Raw genomic sequence first — 19575 nt, 5'->3', positions numbered from 1 at the left:
GCCAGAGCCTGGTTGGGGGGACGGGGGGTAGGGTGGTGAAGTTAGTGTTTCATGGGACAGGGTTTCCGTTTGGGAAGATGATAAAGTTCCGGAAATGGATGGATGTTGGCGATGGCCGCACAACAATGTGAATGTACTGAACGCCACAAAACTGTCTGCTAAAATAGTGACCGCGGTAAATCTTCTGGCGTGTAAATGTTGTCACCATTTAAAAGAAGAGGGAGGGGCGCTTGGGCGGCTCAGTCAGTTAAGCCTCCGACTTCAGCTTGGGTCATGATCGCACAGTTGGCTGGTTCGAGCCCCGTATCCGGCTCTCCGCTGAGATCGCAGAGCCTGGAGCCTGCAGCCTGCTTCGGATTCTGGATCTCCCTCCCTCTCTCTGCCCCTCCCCGACTCGCGCTCAATCTTAAATAAAACAGTAACAAAATTGAAAACAAAAACAAAAAAAAGAAGAAGAGGGAGCGGGCTGACAGGAGGTTAATCTGAGGTGGGAGCCCATCACAGGAAGCACGTGACTCGTGAGTGCCGCGGGAAGGGGAGGTCTGAATTCACAGACGCAGAACCACAGGCCCTGAGCACCTCGGCCTCTCTCACGTCTCCAGGCTCCAGACCCCTGGCCGCCCTACTTTCCTGGAACATTCCTCCGTTTAGCAGAGGACAGGTAACGTCACGCTTCTCCTTCCCTCCTGGGAGCCCGGGTCGGAGGGTCCAGGCCTGACTTGTAGTCCCCTCCCCTCTCTGGCCTGATTCCCCTGGACTGAGGGCAAGGCCCACCCCGGCGCCCTCCCGGGTCCCCAGAGTTCCTTCTGGGCCGATGTTCCCTGCGGGGGAAGCTCCCCTTGCGGTCTCGGAGTTCAAGAGTTTACTGACCCTGCTTCTGTGCCCGTTTCCTATTATTGTCCTCCTCTTTCCTGCTCTGTCATCGCTTGGCCGATTTAGAAGCAGGGGGCTGCCTTTTTGACCACGTGGGTATGGCTCTAGCCAAGGGCACTGTGCTCGGAGCTGATGCATGGAGAAAGGCATGGTCCCCTTCCTCCCGGGATTGCATCTGGGGTTCGTGATGAATCTCTTTTGTAACTTCTTACTGTAGGTCTTATACATATTTTGCTAGTTTATTCCTCTTTTTCTGCTACTATAAATGATGTGGTTTTTTAATTCTACTTTTGTACGTTACTGATACACATAAAAGCAACTTATTTTTGGACATTGACCTGATAGCTAGTTGCCTTGCTAAAATCCCTTATTATTTTTTTAATGTTTATTTATTTTTGAGAGAGAGAGAATAGGGGAGGGGCAGAGAGAGTGGGAAAGAGAGAGAATCCCAAGTAAGCTCAGTGCCGTCAGAACAGAGCCCAACTCTCGGCTTGAACCTACGGACTGTGAGATCATGACCTGAGCCGAAATCAAGAGTCGGACGCTTAACCAACTGAGCCACCCAGAGACCCCAATCCCTTCTTATTTTGAATCACTTTTCTGATCATTCTTTTGGATTTACTACCCAGGCTACCATATCATATGAAAATACTGACAGTTTTGTTCTTTTGTTTTTCATCCTTAGGGCTTTAATTTCTTTTTCTTGTCTTACTGCTCTGTCCAGGACCTCTGGTGCTGCTAAATACCAACAGAGACAGTAGGCATCCTCGCTTGGTTCCTGCTTTTAAAGGAAATGTTCCTGGGGCACCTGGGGGCTCAGTCAGTTAAGCATCCAACCCTTGATCTCGGCTCAGGTCATGATCTCACGGTTTATGAGTTTGAGCCCCACATTGGGCTCCTCACTGATAGCGTAAAGCCCGCTTGGGATCCTGCCTGTCCCTCTCTTTGCCCCTCTCCTGCTCTCTCTTGCTCTCTGTCTCAAAATAAACTTTAAAAAAATATAAAGGAAATACTGCTAAGATTTACTTATTAAAAATAATATATACATAAGCTTTTTGTAAGTTCTCTTTATCAGGTTAAGGAAATTTCCTTCTAATCTGCTAAGGTCTTTTTCATGAAAGTGTACTGAATGTCATCATTTTTCCCCCCTGGATCTGTTGAGATGATCATGTGTTTTTCTTCTTAAATCCGTTAGTGTAAATTTTTAGTTTGAGCTCCTTTATTTTTATTTTATTTTATTTTATTTTATTTTATTTTATTTTATTTTAGAGAGAGAGCATGTGAGAAGGGGAGAGGAGCAAAGGCAGAGAGAGAGAGAGAGAGAGAGAGAGAGAGAGAGAAAGAGAGAGAATCTTAGGCAGGCTCCACATTGAGCCCCCTGACACAGGGCTCAATCCCACAACCCTGGGATCATGACCTGAGCCAAAATCAAGGGTCAGACACTTGACCAACTGAGCCACTCAGGCACCCTGAGTGTTTAGTTTGAGCTCCTTTAAAAGCAGAGCCTGGAACAAAGACTTGGGTTCAGGTAGGTTATTAGACAGGTGATTCCAGAAAGGAGGGCAGGGTGACTGAGAAGGGAAGGAAGAAAAGCCAATTACAGGAGCTTGACTGATGTCACGGCTGTAGGCAACGGGAGCTTGACTGTTGGGACCTCTGATAGGCCTGCTAGATGCTTCCCAGAATTGCCCAAGGAAAAGGAAGACACTGGAGCTCTTCATATCCACCAGCTCCTATCCTTCGCTGCTTGAGGGCTGCATCTTAGGGAACTTCTCTCCCACTTCTGGGAAACATTTAGCAGGCGTATCCTAACGCTATCCCTAATAAACATTTTTGTTGTAGAAGTTCTCTTTCTCTACTATGAACAGAGATGTCCCATTTTTCTTGTGGGTAGTGTTTGCCACGTATCTTTTTCCCCATTCTCTGACTTTGCAACCCTTCCATACTCTTAACGCCTAAGGTGCGACTCATAAACAACAGACAAGTGGGGTTTGTGTTTTCATGTTTTAAAAATCTAATCTGAGATGAGAATTTAGGAATAACTGAGTCCATGGCTTCCATTAAACCCTGCTGAATAAGAGTGGAGTTTTAAAACCTGCCTTTTCAACAAGCTGGCAAGAACCCTAACCCGGAAGTTTCTCTTCTGAGGTAGTGCGTTTGAGCTATTTTTAAAAATCGGCTTTTTTGTTTTTGTTTTTGTGTTTTTGTTTTGTTTTGTTTTAGAGTAGCTTTAGCTTCACCGCAAAACAAAACCGCCCCCACACGTGCACAGTCTGCCCTGTTGTCAACCTCCCCCACCGGATTGGTACATCTGTTACATTCAGTGAACCTGCATGGACGTGTCATTGTGCATTCATGGGTTTACATTTTTTTAAATGTTTATCTTTGAGAGAGAGAGACAGACAGACAGATTGCAAGCGAGCGGCAGAGAGAGAGGAAAACACAGAATCTGAAGCAGGCTCCAGGCTCCCAGCTGTCAGCACAGTTCGAGTGGGGCTCGAACTCACGAACTGCGAGATCATGACCTGAGCTGAAGTCAGACACTTACAGACTGAGCCACCCAGGCGCCCCATCGTGGGTTTAGACAAACGTATCATGGCACGTGTCCGTATCATAGCTCACACAGAGTAGTTCCAATGCTCTAAAAATCCTCTGTTGTCTGCCTCTTCACCCGTCCCTCCTCCCCTACCCCTGGCAACCACTGATCTTTCCTCAGTTTTCCTCTTGCTCTATCCCCTCATACTTCCATGAGCTGGGCACATTATTAATCCACCCAAGCCCCTGCTTTCTCAAATGCATCATCAGAATGGTTCCTTATTTGTATGGATCTGGTATGATAATTAAATAAAACAACATATTAACACCTCCGTTCAGTCCCTAGCAGGGAATACAGGTCAACGAAATGTTAGTTTCCCTTTTCTTCTCCCTTCTCTTAGTAATCAAATGTCAAGTTTTGCTGAGAGAAAAACAGGGAAGTACCCCTGTGACAGGGTGTATCACCAGAAATCTAAGCAGGGGAGGGCAGAAGTGGTTATTGTCTTCCGAACCCTCTTTCCAACTTGGAAAGTCCCTCCCTTTCTGCTTCCTGTTATCAGGGTTACTGTGCCTGCCTTATCCATTTTCTCAGTCCAACACCTCTGACCTACATCTGACAGATGCACAGGCACCCTCTGCCTGTAAGCTGTCCAGAAGCTAAAATGACTCAGAACTGAGCTGTGTGTGCAGGACAACATGCCTGCAGGACATCAGAGGGAATCATGACCCAGGTCATGCCTGTGTGCTAGTCACATCAAATCTCATTTCCAAGGGCATGGCCGTGAATCACATTAAAAGTTTGCAGATTTGTCGAGATAACAGGTCCGTGAACTATTCCTTTTCCCGGCCCTTCTGTTGTGCCTGATTTATGAATACAAGGCTTTGTCCTTGCATTCAATCCAGACACCAGCCAGGAATAGATTAACACAGGGCAAGGACTTGAACAAAAAAATTTTTTTTAAGATTTTATTTTGATTTTTTGATTTTTTTAAATGTTTATTTATTTTTGACACAGAGAGAGAGAGACAGAGCATGAGCGGGGGGAGGGGCAGAGAGCGAGGGAGACACAGAATCCAAAGCAGGCTCCAGGCTCCGAGCTGTCAGCCCGACGCGGGGCTCGAACTCATGACCCTGAGATCAAGAGTCACATGCTCTTCCGACTGAGACCACCAAATTCTTCTGACACCACCACGTAGCAAGGATTAAAAAAAAAAAAATCGATCTGACAATTTATTCAACTATCATTAAATGTTTCATCTTTATTGTGATTATTATAAATTTGGACTTTTGAATACCACCTTTTTAAAAATTTACACTTGCCCCTCTTTTTCCATGTTTTTCTCCTTTAATTCTTTTGATTAAAGGTTGTTTTCATGCCGTTTTAAGCTTCTCTAGTGGTTTCTAACTTAAATACCCTATCTCTGTTGGTTTTTCTTACAACTTTACCCTGCTTCTCTAACTTAAAGTATATCCTCCCTCCTAAACAACACAGAGTTTAGAAAGCTTGAACCATAATCCTCTTTTAAGTATTATTGCCCAGTATTTTACTTTTGAACATTTTAAGACTTCTCAAATTAAGTATTATAAATATTGTTACTGCAGACAGTGGTTGTTTTGTTTTCATTCATATTCATTTACACTTTTGTTTTCCCATCCTTCCTTCTTGCATAGAAAACGGTCCTGCAATCATTTTTCCTTCTTCTGGACGCACATCTTTAAAAGTTCCTCTAGTGGAGTATCTTGGGGGTAAACTCTCTCAGGCTTTGTTTATCGTGTCTTTATCTCACCTTGGTTCTTGAAAGACCGTTTTGCTGGGAACACAGGAGAAGTCACTGGATTAAGACCCAGTCAGGACAGAAGCCTTCCAAAGCCCTGTGGAGACATGAGTTCACTTCCCAAACTAACGCTCCAACCTCCCCTCCCCTCCCCCTCCAATCCTCTTGAATCTTCTGGAGCATCCTCACTCTTCCAGCTTCACTGTCCCCTTCATTGGAGAACTCAGAGACCCTAAAGAATAAGCCAGGAAGTATTTGGTGGTGGGACAGTGTTCCGAGACGGAACACCAGAATTTCTTCTCTCATCTACATCATGGTCGGTTTCCTTTTGTCCATGGGCAACTTCTTGGCATCAGGAAGCTTTGGTCTTCCTTCTTTGTTTGAAAGCATCCATCATGGCCTTCTAGGGTCTGATCATCAGGCCCCCGAAACCACTTTATTCTCTCTCCCAGAAGACCTCCAGGCCTCATGCAAGTAGAGCACCCTCCCTCCCACCCCACCCTCCCATTCTGTCCGGAAAGTTCTGTGAGGCAGAGCAGGGCTCAAAATAACTCCCTGTGCAAGGACCCGTAGCCAGCCCTGGACTCCAATGGGCAGGTGAAGGGCCTGAAAAGCTCTTTCATTTTTGCCACACAGAATCATCGTGAGCCCTCAACCCAACTCACTTCCTGCCAGAGTCCACCCCACAGCCAGCACGTGACCTGGGACAATTCTGGGTCACTTTCCCTCCACTGCTGAGTGGAGTTCCTTTCTACCAGCTTCTTCACTGGCCAGGGCATACGCACAGACGGCTGCTGGCTCTTGGGTGCGTACTGTTAGGATCAGAAAGGGAAGGGCTCGTTTCCACCAGTTCTGGTTCAGAGTCCCGGGAAAAACACCGCCCAGGCCTAACTCTGAGTGCCCATCTTTGGGGAGTAAGGGGCCCTGGTTGGCCTTGTTATGTGTTCAGCCCAGCTCCGTGGCCTCGGGGTCAGCAGAGATGTCAGACCCCCATCCAATCTCGCCTGGGTTGTACATGAAGACAAACTATTTCTTCCATTCATTTACTCATCCATCCATCCACCATCAACCGTTTGCCAGGCCTGTCTGCGTTAGAACAGCAATATGTGACATTCAGCTTCAGCCCCCGTGGGTGGGAGGTCAGTGGGGAGGGAAAGAAAGTTGATGTGTAAGCTATCAGAGATAACACACGTCTAACACGGCCGTGTTCGTGGGCCTGGTGTGCCCCAGGCAAGGAGGGCCTGCCCAGGGCAAGAGAGAGAGAGAGAGCAAAGAGGAAGTGGTAGGTGGGAACAGGGGCTGACAGGCTTAGAGCAGAACCTATGGGCCCCAGGAGTTTCACCCCTGTGGGGATAGAGTCAGGCTGGCCCAGCAGCATGTGTGGTTGGGATTCACAGTCACAGACCCTTTAAGAAGCTGTCTGGAGCTCCCTGGGCATGAGCCACCCTCCTCCCCCAGCCTGGCATGGCAAAGAAGACCCCAGAAATTTCCTCTGGCCTCCTGCTGTCTTGCATTCCCCTCCCAAGGGTCTCCCGGGGATGAAGTGTCTAAGAATCCTTCTCTTGCCCCTGCCCTGTGGGCTTTGGCATCACCACAGCTCCTTTCACTCATATAGACTTCACGCTCCCCTAGGTATGTGACATTGGACATGTCAGTTAATCACTCTCTGCCTCAGTTTCCCCATCGCTAAGATGGGGACAGTAATAGTACCTGCCTCATGGAATTAGGGGATTGGTTAGTTAATGTTTGTAGAGCCCTTATGATGGTGCTGATCAACAGTCAGTAAACGCTCACTATTGCATTACTTTTGTTATTATTTTTGTCGTTATTGCTCTCATCATCATCATTCTTCTGACCCGGTGGAGACCACAGAGTCTCCGCACAGCAGTGCCTGCTGTCCGAGCCCCAGGGCCGCACCCTCAGCCTCCCTGAGGGTTCGGGGAGTGTTTCCTGCAGCCACACGGACCAGATCCCGGGCTGGGGTTACGGCTTGCTCTTTTCTGCATCTTCTCTCGGCATCACTCCAAAGCAGTGCTGTCCAGGGACGTGCCCGGGTCCGGGCTGACAAGCGGCACTTGCCCACCACACGTGGTGGTGACAGCCTTTGGCCTCAGCAGCCAAAGAGAAAGGCACGACTTCACCCTCGCAACCCAGGAATGGAGTTTGGCCTGAGCCCTGAAAACGCTGGGGCGCCCCTGATAAAGCAAGGAGACCTGCTCCTCTCCTGCCTCTCCCAGGCTCTGCTGGCCCCAGGGACTCCTGCTTCTGGAGATTCCCTCAGTAGGTGATAAAGCCTCCCTAGAAATGCACGGCAGTGCCTCAGGCCCTGAGCCCCCCATCCCCAGACCAAGGCTCCCTGCCTGGAAGGGCTGGGGGAGACACAATAAACCAGGCCCTGGAAATAGAGGCTGGGGTTTGGGCTACAGCCAGACTGACCCCCATTACCTCTGTGTCTGGGCTGCTGGGGAACGGTTGTGGGAGCACTTCCCTCAAATTGTCCCTATCGGCTGAGTCAGGACAGGTCAAGGTTGCAAGTGGGTGGGTGTTGAGGTGTAAGTAGCTGTGCTGGGGGTCCGCTGGAGCGCCTCCAGTTCCTGCCCAGGTCTCCTTAAAGAAGTCTGGCTCCCTGCCCGCTTTGCTGTGGAGACTGCATGTCCTGGACCGGCCTGACTTTGAATACTGTCTTCCCAGAGGGGAACTGGACAACGTGTCCTTGGGATTTGGGGTTCCCAGGTCTGGGGCTTATAGGCATCACTGCCCTCTATGCACCCACAGTGCACCGAGCCCCATGCACACTCACGTCCCTCACAGACACGCGCAGCTGTCGTTCGCCCTGCCCCCTGCACAGCAGCATGGCAGGAGGCCAGGTTGTATCCCGGCTTATCGGCTACAACCCAGCTTCCTCTGCCTGTGTTCTTGCAGGCCTGGAGCTCTGAGAGCCAGCCTCCCAAGTGACTTCCCGAGAACCTCTCAGATAATGAGAGGAAATGTGGTCACCAGCGCATAGAAGGCTAGAGTTCCGGGCTGCAGCTCCAGGCCACCACTCCCTGACCTGGGCCCACCATCTCTCTCCAGGCAGCCCTCAGCTGTTCACCGTGAGCCTGTGGATGCCGCTCAAGATGTCCCCTTTTGGTTGCTGGGGCCTGCCCGCCGCCCTTCTCGCCCTGTTCTGCTGCCCAGGTGAGCTGGTGCCTGGGGTTCCTGACTTGGCGCATGCCAGCCCAGAGGGTGGGTCCCTGCCCCCCTGGCTTCAGGCGTGGGAGGGGGTCCTGGTCCTGAAGTCACTGAGGCTTTGAACACAGTGGCGGCCACTACGGGTACAGGATGCCGTGCCAGCCTGGCTTCTCCATGATCCTGGGGGCGAAGAAAAAAAAGCTAGCCTTTTGGACACAGCTTCGTGGCCTGTGGCAGGTCATGGAGGCCGAATGGTGGGCTGCACGGGGGCCTGAGGTGGAAGGGGTTGCTGGGGTTCAAGGAAAGGTGAGGGAGTGCCCCCGCTGTTCCTCAGATGTGGCTTCGAGACAGCAGGGGGCAGCAGAGGACATTGCCTTTTGACTACGGCCTACAGAAGGGAAACCCACACATCTTCCAGGGGGTCAGGGGACTTGAAGGAAAATGCCACCATGTGCTGAGCACTCTGTTTTGGACAACCTGCCAGGTGCTTTTCAAGTACTATCTCACTGAGCTTTCACCACAACCCTGCAGGAGGGGGATTACTAGCCCATTTGACAGATGAAGAAACAGGTTCAGAGAGAGAAAGCACCTTGCCCAGGGTCACACAGCTGGTACCTGGCAAACTCAGGATTTGAATCCAGCTCTGTCTACCTGCAAAGCTCCTTTCTTGTCATTTCATTATATGCCACCAGCTGAGGGCTCAGTGGGGACATGCTGGAGCTGTGGGAGCACAGGGCAGGCCCAGTTGGTTGGGACCAAGGACCTTCTGGCCATCACTGAGTGGGAGGTGAGCACTGGGGACTCAATCTTTATGCATCAAGTACTTCCCGAATGTCTGCCATACACAGGGCATTGTGCTAAGCACTAAGAGAAACCTGAAAAATCTGGGCCCTGCCTTCCAGAAGCTCCAGAACATCTAAGGGAGAGTCAGCATGAATATAAATCATTTGCAATTACCTTTCTAAACTCCTCTCCCCCTGCCTTCCTCCTTGCTGAGCTCCAGCCATCCCGATCTTGCCATTCCTCAAGCATACCAAGCATGCCCTTGACCTGGGGTCTTAGTGCTGGAAAATCTCCCCCTCCCCAGATAGCTGCAGGGCTCACCCCCAGCCCCTCCAGGTCTTTGCTGGATATCTTGGTGAGGCCTGTGCTGACTATTAAAATGACGGCTCCACCCACCCCCTCTCTCCTTCCCTGGACACTTGTCACCACCCGGCAGGCTGGCTATTTCACTTGCTGATTATCGTCTGTCTCCTTCACTATAATGTGAGCTCTGCAAGGGCAGGGTTTGTTCTGCTTTGGTCACTGCCGTGTCACCAGAGCCTAGAATGGCACCTGGCACAGAACAGCTTTTCAAAGAGCATTGGCAGAAGAAAAGAAAGGAGAAAGGGTTAAACCCATGGCCACAGGGGCCAAGAGGACACAGTCCACCTCCAGTTCTGAGAGGCCTTCATGGAGAAGGGGACATTTGGGCTGGGCTTTGAAGGTCAAATAGGATCCCTCCCCATGGTGATGGAAGATGTAAGAAGAAGGGAGATGGAGAAGACTAATTTGAAGGTGATGGGCTGGAGGAAGAGTAACCAGAGGCAGGGAGACAGCTGGGGCAGCAGGGAGACCTCTGTCTAGAGGTGAGGTAATAAATAAGGCCTGAACAAGGGGAGAGTAGCAGAGGGGCCGTCTCTGGACGTTCTTCCTGGGCACCTGTCCCTTGATCAGACAGCCCGTGGTGGGCAGTTCCATGGTGCAGGGCAGCAGAGACATTTGCCGCCCCGTATTTCTGGTCTTCCAGGGTCTGGTGAGACGTTTGAGGTACACACGTATCCAGAGCAGCTGGTGGTGGAGCCCGGAGGGTCCACGTTGATCAACTGTAGTACCAGCTGTGCCCTGCCTGACACCAGCGGCCTGGAAACCACTCTAACCAAGACTCTGGTGGCCAGTGGAACGCAGTGGAAGCAGTACTTGGTCTCCAATGTCTCCCAGGACACAATCATCTACTGCTACTTCACCTGCTCCAGGAAGCAGAAGTTAAAGAGTCTCAACGTCAGCGTGTTCTGTGAGTGCCACACGGACCCTCCTTCCCGCGGGCTGAGCCTGTGTCGGCTGCGTGTCTGCCGGGCTACTCTGTTACTGCTCCCGGGCACTACATATGGTTCCCACCTCCCTGGGCTGCTGGGGTGACAAGGAACAGGACCCCCCACCTTGGGCTCAGAATCTGCTCACACCCTTCACTGGCCTCCTTGAGCCTGCTGGCAACCCCAGGTCTGGGGCTTGCTCAGAGGACAATCTAAGCAAGGTCTGCACAAATCTAAAAGTCATTTCCCGGGCAGGGCCCGCAATCTCCTCCCCGCTCGGTAGCAGTGGACACCCCCCTCCCCGTGACGAGTAGTGGGGCACCAAAAGAAAGGCCAGTGTGCTCTCCAGTCGCCCCTGCCCTTCACGGAGAGAAGGTTAAGGCACCCCCTGGGGCTTTTATATTCCTGGGGGCCCCTGGAAAATGTGTGACCATCACACACACACACACACACACACATACACACACACACACAATTGCATGTGGGCCATGGAGACCTTCCCATAGGCCAGGATTCCCTCCACATCTCGGCACCAAGAGTATGGCTTGGGTCTTTCCCATGACCAACATCAGTGGATCAAGTGAATAGAAAGATGTCCTAAATCCAGCCTATTATCCTGGGGTGACGGGCAAGGTATTCTAGTTCACAAGAGAATCCAGGGTACCACGGAGGGCCCTGTTTAATAGATAAGGGATGGAGGCGGCTATGAATCTGATCCTGGAGAAGCAAGGCAGGTCTGACTCCAGTCCCTGCCTCTTAAGTGAAGACCCCACAACGCGCGGCCCTGATCTAACGAACACTCCCTTCTAAGTCCCAATATAATCATCCAGCTGTTTAATGTGGAAATCTGTGTTTGATTTCTGGAGGAGACCGATCCAAATTTTTTATTTCTAGCTGGCCGTACACTTTCTGGACCTCCTCTTTGTAGACACCTGACCACCTCCATTCTTGACCATTCCAGAAAATATCATGTTGGTAAAACTACCACCCAATATGTCCTTCACCCTGAAGTGTTTCCTTCTTCCTCTCTCTACACTCTAGAGCAGACCAGGCCCCAGCCCGCTTTCCCAAATCCAGCCAAGAACCTGATAACACTACGGTGCCAGGGGCTGGGCCTGGCTGGGTGGGGCCTGCTGGGACAGCACCCTCATTCTGACCAGAACCCCCCGCTCTTTCTTCCCCACAGACCCTCCAAAGCAAGTGCTGCTGAAGCTGAAGCCCACTCGGGTGGCTGTGGGGGGATCCTTCACCATCGAGTGCTGGGTGCCCAATGTGGCACCTCTTGAGAGCCTTACTCTCACCCTGCTCCGTGGCAAGGAGGCCATGCACAACCAGACCTTTAGGACGATGGCACTTGCCCCCCAAGAGGCCACAGTCACACGTAACGCCACAGCTCACAAGGAAGACGGCCGCCACAACTTCTCCTGCCGGGCAGACCTGGACCTGCGGTCTCTTGGTGGGGACATCATTCACGGTGTCTCAGAGCCCCAGACGCTCAAGGTCTATGGTGAGGGAGAGCCCCCAGAAGGAGGGGGTGGGAGGGAGCATTCATCTCCCGTTCCTTAGGGGAAGAAAAAACCTTCACCACGTTCTCTGCCAGCTCAGGGGCCAGGCGCCCAGGGACCCCACACTTAATCCCAGGGGGTTCCCTCTTGCTCTCTGTCTTCCCCGAAGCTCTCTCCATGTGCCCAGTTTGGACCCCAACTAGTTGCTTGACCATTAGTGACCAGTGTGACCTTGACCAAGTCAACCTCCTCTCTCTGGCCACGGCCCCTGTCTACATCTAGAGATTTGGCCCTAAGATCCCCTGGAGCTCTGCCATTCTGTGACCCTTGATGGCCAAGGTGTTCCCTGTCTTCAGAGTTTGGTAGAAGCTCACTCACTTCTGGCCAGGGAAGGGCTTGGTCTGGACCACGCCACTGTCCAGGCCATGGTGTCCAGCAACCATGTGCTGGGGGACATCTGCCCTCATAGTCTCACAGAGGGCTGGCTGGTAGCCTGGACCCTGGCCCACCTTTCCCCTAGGTATTACACCATTAGCCGCTCACGTCTGCAACACGGGTGACTGCAAGATGGGGGAGGGCCGGGTGGGCGACAAGCACACCTCTGGGGCCCTAGCACGTGGGACCGGAAGACTTCTAAGACCACTGCCCCCTCCTGCCTCCCCAGAGCCTATGCCAGACAACCAGATGGTCGTCATCATCACAGTGGTGTCCGTGCTGCTGTTCCTGTTTGTGACATCTATCCTCCTGTGCTTTGTCTTCGGCCAGCATTGGCGCCAGAGGCAGATGGGCGCCTACAGGGTACAAGGTGCTTAAAGGCGCCTGAGTCGGGCCTACTGGGCACAGCCTACATGAGTGGCATGGTCACCAGCACGGCAGCCACTGGAAGTCAGCGTGGCTCCTCAGGGTTGTGGTCCAGCCCTGGCTGCAGGACTCTAAGGAGCAGCAGAGGACTTTGGGACCATTTCCTCTTCTAGTCTAAATATAAATACCTGGACTTAACCCTGTGCCTCAGTGTCTTCTCCTGGGATAGAACTCAGCAGCTGGGAAGGGTACCCACCAGGCCCAGACTTCTCTCTCCAAATGTCTCCTAAGTCTCCCTCCGCCCACTCATTCACAGGGGCCTTCTAGAGCGCCAGCCAGCCCAGATCCTGGGGTGCCCGCATGCTGACCAGCCCGGGCACCAGACACCCATTCTCACGGGGCCCTGAGTGACTAACTTCTGAGGGAGGGTGGGGCAGAGAGACTTCTCTTCCTTCTTGGCCCTCTGGGACCTCAGGCCACTCCCACTGGGAGCGGGACAGGGCTCTGACTTCTCCTTTCTGCCACAAGAACCAGCTTCCTGGGGTGAGGGTGGGGCCCAAGGGAACTGGCTCAGCTCCAGGACCTTTGAGCCAGGCCTCTCCCCCATCACTCTGGGCCTTCAGAGAGCCTCGGACGACAAAAGCAGTCCTCCCCTCACCTGCTCCATCATTAGGCCATCGACACCCCCCAGCCCTAGCCATCCCAGAGAGGGGTGAGTGGAGGGGGTCGAGGGAGGGCTCTGGGTCCCAGACCACGCCCTGTGGCTTCCCAGCCCTGGACGATGCTTAGACGGACTCTTACTCCCGGGCAGATATCAGGTCAGTCCAAGGTTTCAATGGGGTGAAGAGTGTATTGATTCACCCAGGAGAGAGCCTGGCTGCAGCTAAGGGAGGAGAAGGGCTGTTGGGCATGGGTGCAGAGTCACAGGCACTAGAGGGGCACGTAAGGGCTCCAGGGCTCTTTCCAGCCCTGCGGTAAAGCTGGCAGGGTCCCAGGGCTGGCATCTGTCCTCATGGTAGGCTCTCAGCATCATAGTAGTCTGGGGAGAGAACAGCACCTTCGCCTTGGCTCCCTTCCTGCCTCACTGGACCCCAAGGAAGAAAAGGGAAAGGGACAGGCCAGTTGCCTACAGTAGTGGTGGTAGGAGCTCCCTGTCCCCCAAACGGCCCTCCTGGCCTCCTGATCCATCCCCGGCCTGGGCTTGGGCCCCACTGCCCACCCACTCTGCCCCTACCTGAAGCCGGGGGTACATCCGCACCCACAGTCCCTGTGGCACTGGGGGGTGGGGGCGGGGGGATGGCTCTCCTGAGATGGAGAAAAGAAAGACATCCCCCCCCATCAGATACTCACCCCCACATATCTCCACCCCACCCTCAGCCCCTGGTGAGCTCTTCCAGCCCAGCCCCAGAGCAGGGCCCTGGCAATGCTCAGATCCCCAAGCCTCACTTACGACCCCCTTCTCCCAGAGGCAGGAGGGTGGTGCTGAATCCTGGACGTGTCCTGCAAGTAAGGCTGATGTGGGGGCGGAGAAAGAAAAGGGACCGGCCAGGGTAGCAGGGGACCCGGACTGGGCACCGGGCAGGGGAGGTAGTGGTGGTGGAACACCAAAGGCCCTTCCTCCTGGGCTTGCTTCTCCTCCTCCTCCTCATATTCCTCTTGTTGACCCTCCAGGTAGACCTGGGGATTGTGGGAACGGGGGAGGAGAGATGATGATACCAGATCCAGCTCTCCCTACCCCCACTCCTCTGTTCCTCTAATTTCTCATAAAATGGAGCATTGTCTACATGCAAGCAAGCCACCTTGGAGACATTTATTTCTTATTTTTCAGGAGGGAAAACTGAGGCTCAAAGAGGCTGAACAACTTATTTAAGGTCACCCAGCTAATAAGTGGCTGAACAGAGCCTGGAAGCTTCCAGGTATGACTGCAGAGCCCTGGCTTTGCCCCCAACTGTGCCTCATCAGGGAGGTGGGGTGTTCATCCCGGGGACCCCCTGAGGGACGGGGCGTGAGGAACAGCAGCAGGTCCGGCCAGCCTGGACGCTGGACACAACCTGGCCTCCTCTGAGCGTCAAAAGCCTACCTGGCTTTCAAGGGCGGGTTCTAAGGTAACCTGCTCCTCCAAGGAGCCTTTCCCCAACCAGGTGTGCACTCGGGCCTTGTACCTCTCCCTGTGACAGCCACCGCCAAAGCTGCCTTGTCTTCACGGCCATTCGTTTATTCTTTCACTTGTTCAACAAATATCACTTGAGCCCCTAATAAGTATCAGGCCCCCTGCAGACCCAGGGTACAGTGGTGCCTGTCCTCCCGGGCCTGTATTCTTGTGGTGGATGCACTGCAGGGAGACCTTGAAAACAAGACCTGGGTGGTCCGGATTTGGGGATCCCCACCAGATGGAGGCTTCTGGCGTGGGAGTCTGGCACATAAGGGATGCCACAGGGGCCCAGCCAGGTCCACTGCACTGTTGTCTGATTCTTTTTCTCAAGGGTCCGCCCCTAGATGGATCCCCACCCTTGGACTCGCAGGCCAGGCGAAAGGCCCTGGTGGCCCACCTCCCGCGCACGCACCTGCGGGTGGGGCTGGGGCGGAGCTGGCCCTGGGTGGAGCGCTGCTGCCACCAGGCGACTCAGCAGCAGCTGGTGCATCTGCGCGTTCTGCAGCAACATCAGTTCCAGCAGGTCTGGGGCGGAGGAGCTCAGCGGGTCTATGCCAGGTCGCCCACTGCCCACGGCCCCAGGGCCTTTCCCACCGCCCACCCTCCTCCCCACCCCACCCCCTCCGATCTCCCAACGCCCAGCCCAGGACCGCGCGGGAGGGATGTGCCTCGAGGAAGCCTAGAGAATGTGCGAGGCAGAGTGGGGTACACGGCGGGTGAGCCCGGAGTCTCACCTTCCTTCACTCGGCCCGGCTGCGGGGGCGGAGGTGGGGCGGCCCATGCGAGCGGCTGCAGGACGGTCACCCAGGGCTGGGGGGAGCGGGAGACTCAGCCAGGCCAGGCGGGCAAGGGATGGGGGACCCTCACCCCCACGCCGGGACACCCCCGCCCCCCGAGTTGCCTCCCTAACCCCTCAGGCGCCGCGTTCTTCTCCCCGCGCGCCCACGGCCTCCCCCTTCCCTGAGTCTCTTCCTCTGCGGCTCACCCACCCCACTTCCTCCAGGGACGTCTCCCCAGTCAGCCAACCTCAAAGGCCGGCTCAGCCCTCACCGTCGGGGCTGCACTCTGTGATGGGAGCTGACCCCAGCTTCCTCCGCTGCGGAAGGCCATGCTGGTTTCCGCGGGTCCGGGTTACCTAGGCGACGTGGGCGACGCGAAACTCTCCTTCCACGCATGCGCAGGTCCCTCCCCGGCCCCAGCGCTCCGGGCGTGTTAGGCTCTCCCACAGGAGGTGTCGCCTCTGAGGGATGCCCACCTCCAAAGTGCGTCGGTTCCCCGGGCATCGCATCTTGCTCCTCCCTCTACCTCTCACCCTTGTGCACCTCCAATACCTAGCCTGGGGGCTCGTGTTTGTTGAGTGAATGAGTGAGGGGCTGGGGAGACTGGCCCGTAGAAAATTCTGTAGGAGCGGACTTGGCGGAGAGAGGCAGGTGAGTGAGGAGGGCAGAGGATGTGTTTCACTCTGAATCAGAGGGGCGTCCTTCAGGCTGGGAGTGGTTTCTGGAGCAGACCAAGGAAGCGAACATCAACCAAGTTCACAGAAAAGACCTGGGCCCTGGCCAGAAACAGGTGGCTGGCCCCTGGACTCCCCCCTTGTGGCCGTTTGCTCCCTCATTCCTGGCTGCTGCTTTACAGAGGTGGAGAACCCCAAGGAGTTCAGCACCAGTGCCCCCATTATTGTCCCACATCCTGGAAAAATTCCCAAAGCATGCATTCTTTTGACAGGAAGTTATCAAGGTCTTCTTTGCTTCAGAACAGGTGAGGGGAGAGATCTATTTCGGCAGCTGTGACCATCCTAAGATAGGCCCTGAGCAGCAGTCAAGGAAAATCCAGACAGGAAGCTGGGATTAGCACCCCTTGGGCTGCCCTTCCCCCACCCTCTACTTCTGTTCAGCTCCTCTTCCTGGCACTCCTGGTGTCTAGAACCAGAAAGACCATTCCCGCCTCCTCCTTTGTGCTTTAGTCCCGGGGAGGGGGGCCTGTGGACCGTGCATTAGCTGTGAGTCTTATAGCTTCCACGGCCATCAACAAGCTGACGTCAGGCAATGTAGTGACAGGCCCTGGGGAGTGGGATGGACACAGACATGCATCTTTCCATCTGCACCCTCGTTGCAGTTGGAGGGGCAAAACCAATCCTCGTGCTTACCATCAGCAAACCTTGACCAAGGAGGTGCCTGTGTGTGCAAGGCGCCCTTCTGGACACTGGAGATACAGTAGTATATTCCTGCTGGTTCCAGCATTGCTGGGAAGTGGAAAATGTATTCACGAAGTGAAAGCAAAAATACAAGACTGTGTATGGGGCACCTGGGTGGGTCAATCGGTTAAGTGTTCGACTTAACTTCAGCTCAGGTTATGATCTCATTGTTCATGGGATCTGTGCTGACAGCATGGAGCCTGCTTGGGATTCTCTCTCTCTCTCCTCCTCTCTCTCTGCCTCTCCCCCACTTGCACCCCCTCCCTCAAAATAAATTAATAAACTTAAGAAAGATACAAGACTGTGCAAAGTCCCCTGTGGGTGAGACATATAAGAAGGGGTCATGGGGCCCCTGGGTGGCTCAGTCAATTAAGTGTCTGAGTTCAGCTCAGGTCATGATCTCATGGCTTGTGGGTTTGAGCCCTGCATGTGACTCTGTGCTGACAGCTCAGAGCCTAGAGCCTGCCTCGGATGCTGTGTCTCCCTCTCTCTCTCTCTCTCTCTCTCTCAAAAATAAACATTAAAACAATATTTTTAAAAGAAGGGGTCTTAAAAAGAGATGAATTGATCACTGAAGGATAGGATTCTGAAGTGGAGGAACTTTGGATGGGGCCAAGCAGTGTGAGAGACAGGGAAGCCCGGGTTGGGGACACAGACTGAACAAAGGCACAGGTGCAAGAATAGACAAGGCCTGAAATGCTCCAGTGGTCACACTCTCTGGCTGTGGTGGAGGAGGTGGGCAGAGAGAAGTTCCAGAGGCCCAGGCAGATGCAGGTCATACTCGCAGGCTGAATGGTGGAGTTCAGGCTGAGCTATGTGGGTAGTGGGGAGCTCTTGGTGAGTTTCGAGCAGGAGAGAAATAGGGCAGTGACGTGTGCACAGACATGTTTTAGGAAGATTCATCTTGTTCCTCCCATCTTTGTTAATGTCAACCAGACTCAGGAAGAGCAAATGTCTGATGGGGATGTATCCTCCCAAAGGTATACAGTTGGTTCCTGCACTCACTTTCCGTGTTCCCATCTGGGGACATTTTCTGGCCACAAGTGAGGCAGGCCGGAAGTCATCCCAGAGGCAACCCTGAAGCATCAAGGGAGAGCAGTTGATGGTAAATTCCCCAGCCTGCTGGCCTCCGGGGGGCAACTCCGGGGGGGATCGTCCCCGAAGTTTTTCAGTAGTCCCTGTGGCTTTATGTCTCAGTTGTCCCGGTGATAATCTGCTCACCAACAAACACACACTTCACTGGTTTTTTCCTCTGTCATTTCTCCACTCCCTCACAGTGCTTCCTGGGATCCCCTTCCAAAGAAACTACTTGCTCCCAAATCCTTGTCTCAGGCTCTGCTTTGGAGGGAATCCAAACTATGACACTAACCTCCCACTTTCTCCGTGTCTGCCCCCAGTCTGCTGAAAACTCCTGGAGAAAGCAATTCTGGTAGCTCTGTGTTAAAATTTGTGTTCGGTGACATCAGATGCAGAAATAGACACGGAGGAAAATTCATCTGGGAGTATAACAGCCAATGGATTCAACCGAGGCAAAGCTGGAGGCAGGGAGGCCAGCGGGAGGCCATCACCCTCAGCCCTCTCAAAGAAGCCCAGAGCGGGCTGGAGGTGGCTGTGGAAAACAGTCAGGAATTGGTGATTATTTCAGATACAAGATCGTATGTTAACCACACACGAAACTTGTATTTTGGAAGGCAGGGCCGAGATAAACGCTATCTGGCTTCTGTATTCAAGCAGAGCTCTTCGTCAAAGGAAACGGAAACATTTGCCAGTTGAAGAATGGAAAAACCGCACATGCTTATCTGCCAGAGCTATTTTGCTTATAGACGATCTAACATTAGTCCAACAGTGGAGGTGACTTTCCATACTCGCCCTGCCTCCTACCACCTTCTTTGAGGCATCGAATGCTCCACCTACTTCCTCTTCATTTTGCCTCGGCGAGGACTCTTGTTTGTATCTTTGCCTTGTTGCTTTATGACTTTTGGGTTTTGTGTGTGTGTGTGTGTGTGTGTGTGTCCCACTGAAATATGTACCAAAGTCCTCCCTGTTGCCTTGGTAAATCTGTATCTGGGAATAAACCAAACAGGGAAAAAGGTTTCTACTAAAATGTGTTTGTCACAGTGTTATTTTTAAGAGTCGAAGATTGAACATATCCAGCGTCCTTTAGTAAGGGAATGGCTATATAAATGAAGGTAATTCACTCAAAGGAAGAGTGTGCAGTCATTAGAAAACCATGAAAACTGGGCTCCCTCATCTCCTCCTCCGATGGAAATGGAGAGAAAAGGGAACTTTTAAGAATTTGGGTTGGGTGGGGCTGCCTGGGTGGCTCAGTCTGTTAAGCATCTGACTTCAGCTCAGGTCATAATCTCATGGTTTGTGGGTTCGAGCCCCACACCAGGCTCTGTGCTTTCGGTGCAGAGCCTGCTTGGGATTCTCTCTTCCTCTCTCTGTCCCTCCCCCACTTACACATGCTCGCCCTCTCTGTCTCAAAATAAAT

General features: G+C 53.1%; 2 protein-coding genes and 1 long non-coding RNA gene across 9 annotated transcripts; 2 read left to right on the top strand and 1 right to left on the bottom strand.

The window, feature by feature from the left end:
• The first annotated feature begins 517 nt into the window (after positions 1-517).
• On the top strand, positions 518-12933 carry ICAM2 (intercellular adhesion molecule 2). The gene is made up of 5 exons (XM_015540281.2): positions 518-661; positions 8106-8363; positions 10147-10410; positions 11616-11936; positions 12599-12933. Exons 2-5 carry the CDS (start codon positions 8171-8173, stop codon positions 12745-12747), a joined length of 927 nt encoding a protein of 308 aa, XP_015395767.1. The 5' UTR covers positions 518-661; positions 8106-8170; the 3' UTR covers positions 12748-12933.
• Positions 12934-13565: 632 nt separating this feature from the next.
• On the bottom strand, positions 13566-16029 carry PRR29 (proline rich 29). 6 transcript variants are annotated; one of them, XM_042967347.1, is made up of 6 exons: positions 15938-16029; positions 15622-15697; positions 15300-15412; positions 14186-14412; positions 13970-14040; positions 13566-13819 (listed from the first exon to the last, which is right to left on the bottom strand). In XM_042967347.1, exons 1-6 carry the CDS (start codon positions 15995-15997, stop codon positions 13746-13748), a joined length of 621 nt encoding a protein of 206 aa, XP_042823281.1. In that variant the 5' UTR covers positions 15998-16029; the 3' UTR covers positions 13566-13745. The 6 variants fall into 6 exon arrangements, with proteins under 6 accessions (XP_042823281.1, XP_042823285.1, XP_042823280.1 ...); XM_042967351.1 differs by having other exon boundaries at positions 13566-13774; XM_042967346.1 differs by having other exon boundaries at positions 15914-15998.
• LOC122233713 lies at positions 15704-19318 on the top strand. 2 transcript variants are annotated; one of them, XR_006211387.1, is made up of 3 exons: positions 15704-16317; positions 18062-18186; positions 18479-19318. It is a non-coding gene; the product is annotated as an uncharacterized LOC122233713 (long non-coding RNA). The 2 variants fall into 2 exon arrangements; XR_006211386.1 differs by having other exon boundaries at positions 18018-18186.
• The last annotated feature ends 257 nt before the right edge of the window (positions 19319-19575 follow it).

The sequence above is a fragment of the Panthera tigris genome, chromosome E1 (genome assembly GCF_018350195.1).
Source record: "Panthera tigris isolate Pti1 chromosome E1, P.tigris_Pti1_mat1.1, whole genome shotgun sequence".
Lineage (NCBI taxonomy): Eukaryota > Metazoa > Chordata > Mammalia > Carnivora > Felidae > Panthera > Panthera tigris.
This window is presented reverse-complemented; position numbering and strand designations above follow the sequence as displayed.

Excerpts from the sequence above, each read along its gene's own strand:
- ICAM2 (XM_015540281.2), top strand. The coding sequence starts at position 8,171 with ATGTGGTCACCAGCGCATAGAAGGCTAGAGTTCCGGGCTGCAGCTCCA. Across the intron at positions 8,364-10,146 it reads CGCCCTGTTCTGCTGCCCAG|GGTCTGGTGAGACGTTTGAG; the intron begins GTGAGCTGGTGC and ends CTGGTCTTCCAG. Across the intron at positions 10,411-11,615 it reads TCTCAACGTCAGCGTGTTCT|ACCCTCCAAAGCAAGTGCTG; the intron begins GTGAGTGCCACA and ends TCTTCCCCACAG.
- PRR29 (XM_042967346.1), bottom strand. The coding sequence starts at position 15,997 with ATGGCCTTCCGCAGCGGAGGAAGCTGGGGTCAGCTCCCATCACAGAGT. Across the intron at positions 14,413-15,299 it reads CGCCCCAGCCCCACCCGCAG|GTCTACCTGGAGGGTCAACA; the intron begins GTGCGTGCGCGG and ends CACAATCCCCAG. Across the intron at positions 14,041-14,185 it reads GCCTCTGGGAGAAGGGGGTC|GAGAGCCATCCCCCCGCCCC; the intron begins GTAAGTGAGGCT and ends TCTCCATCTCAG.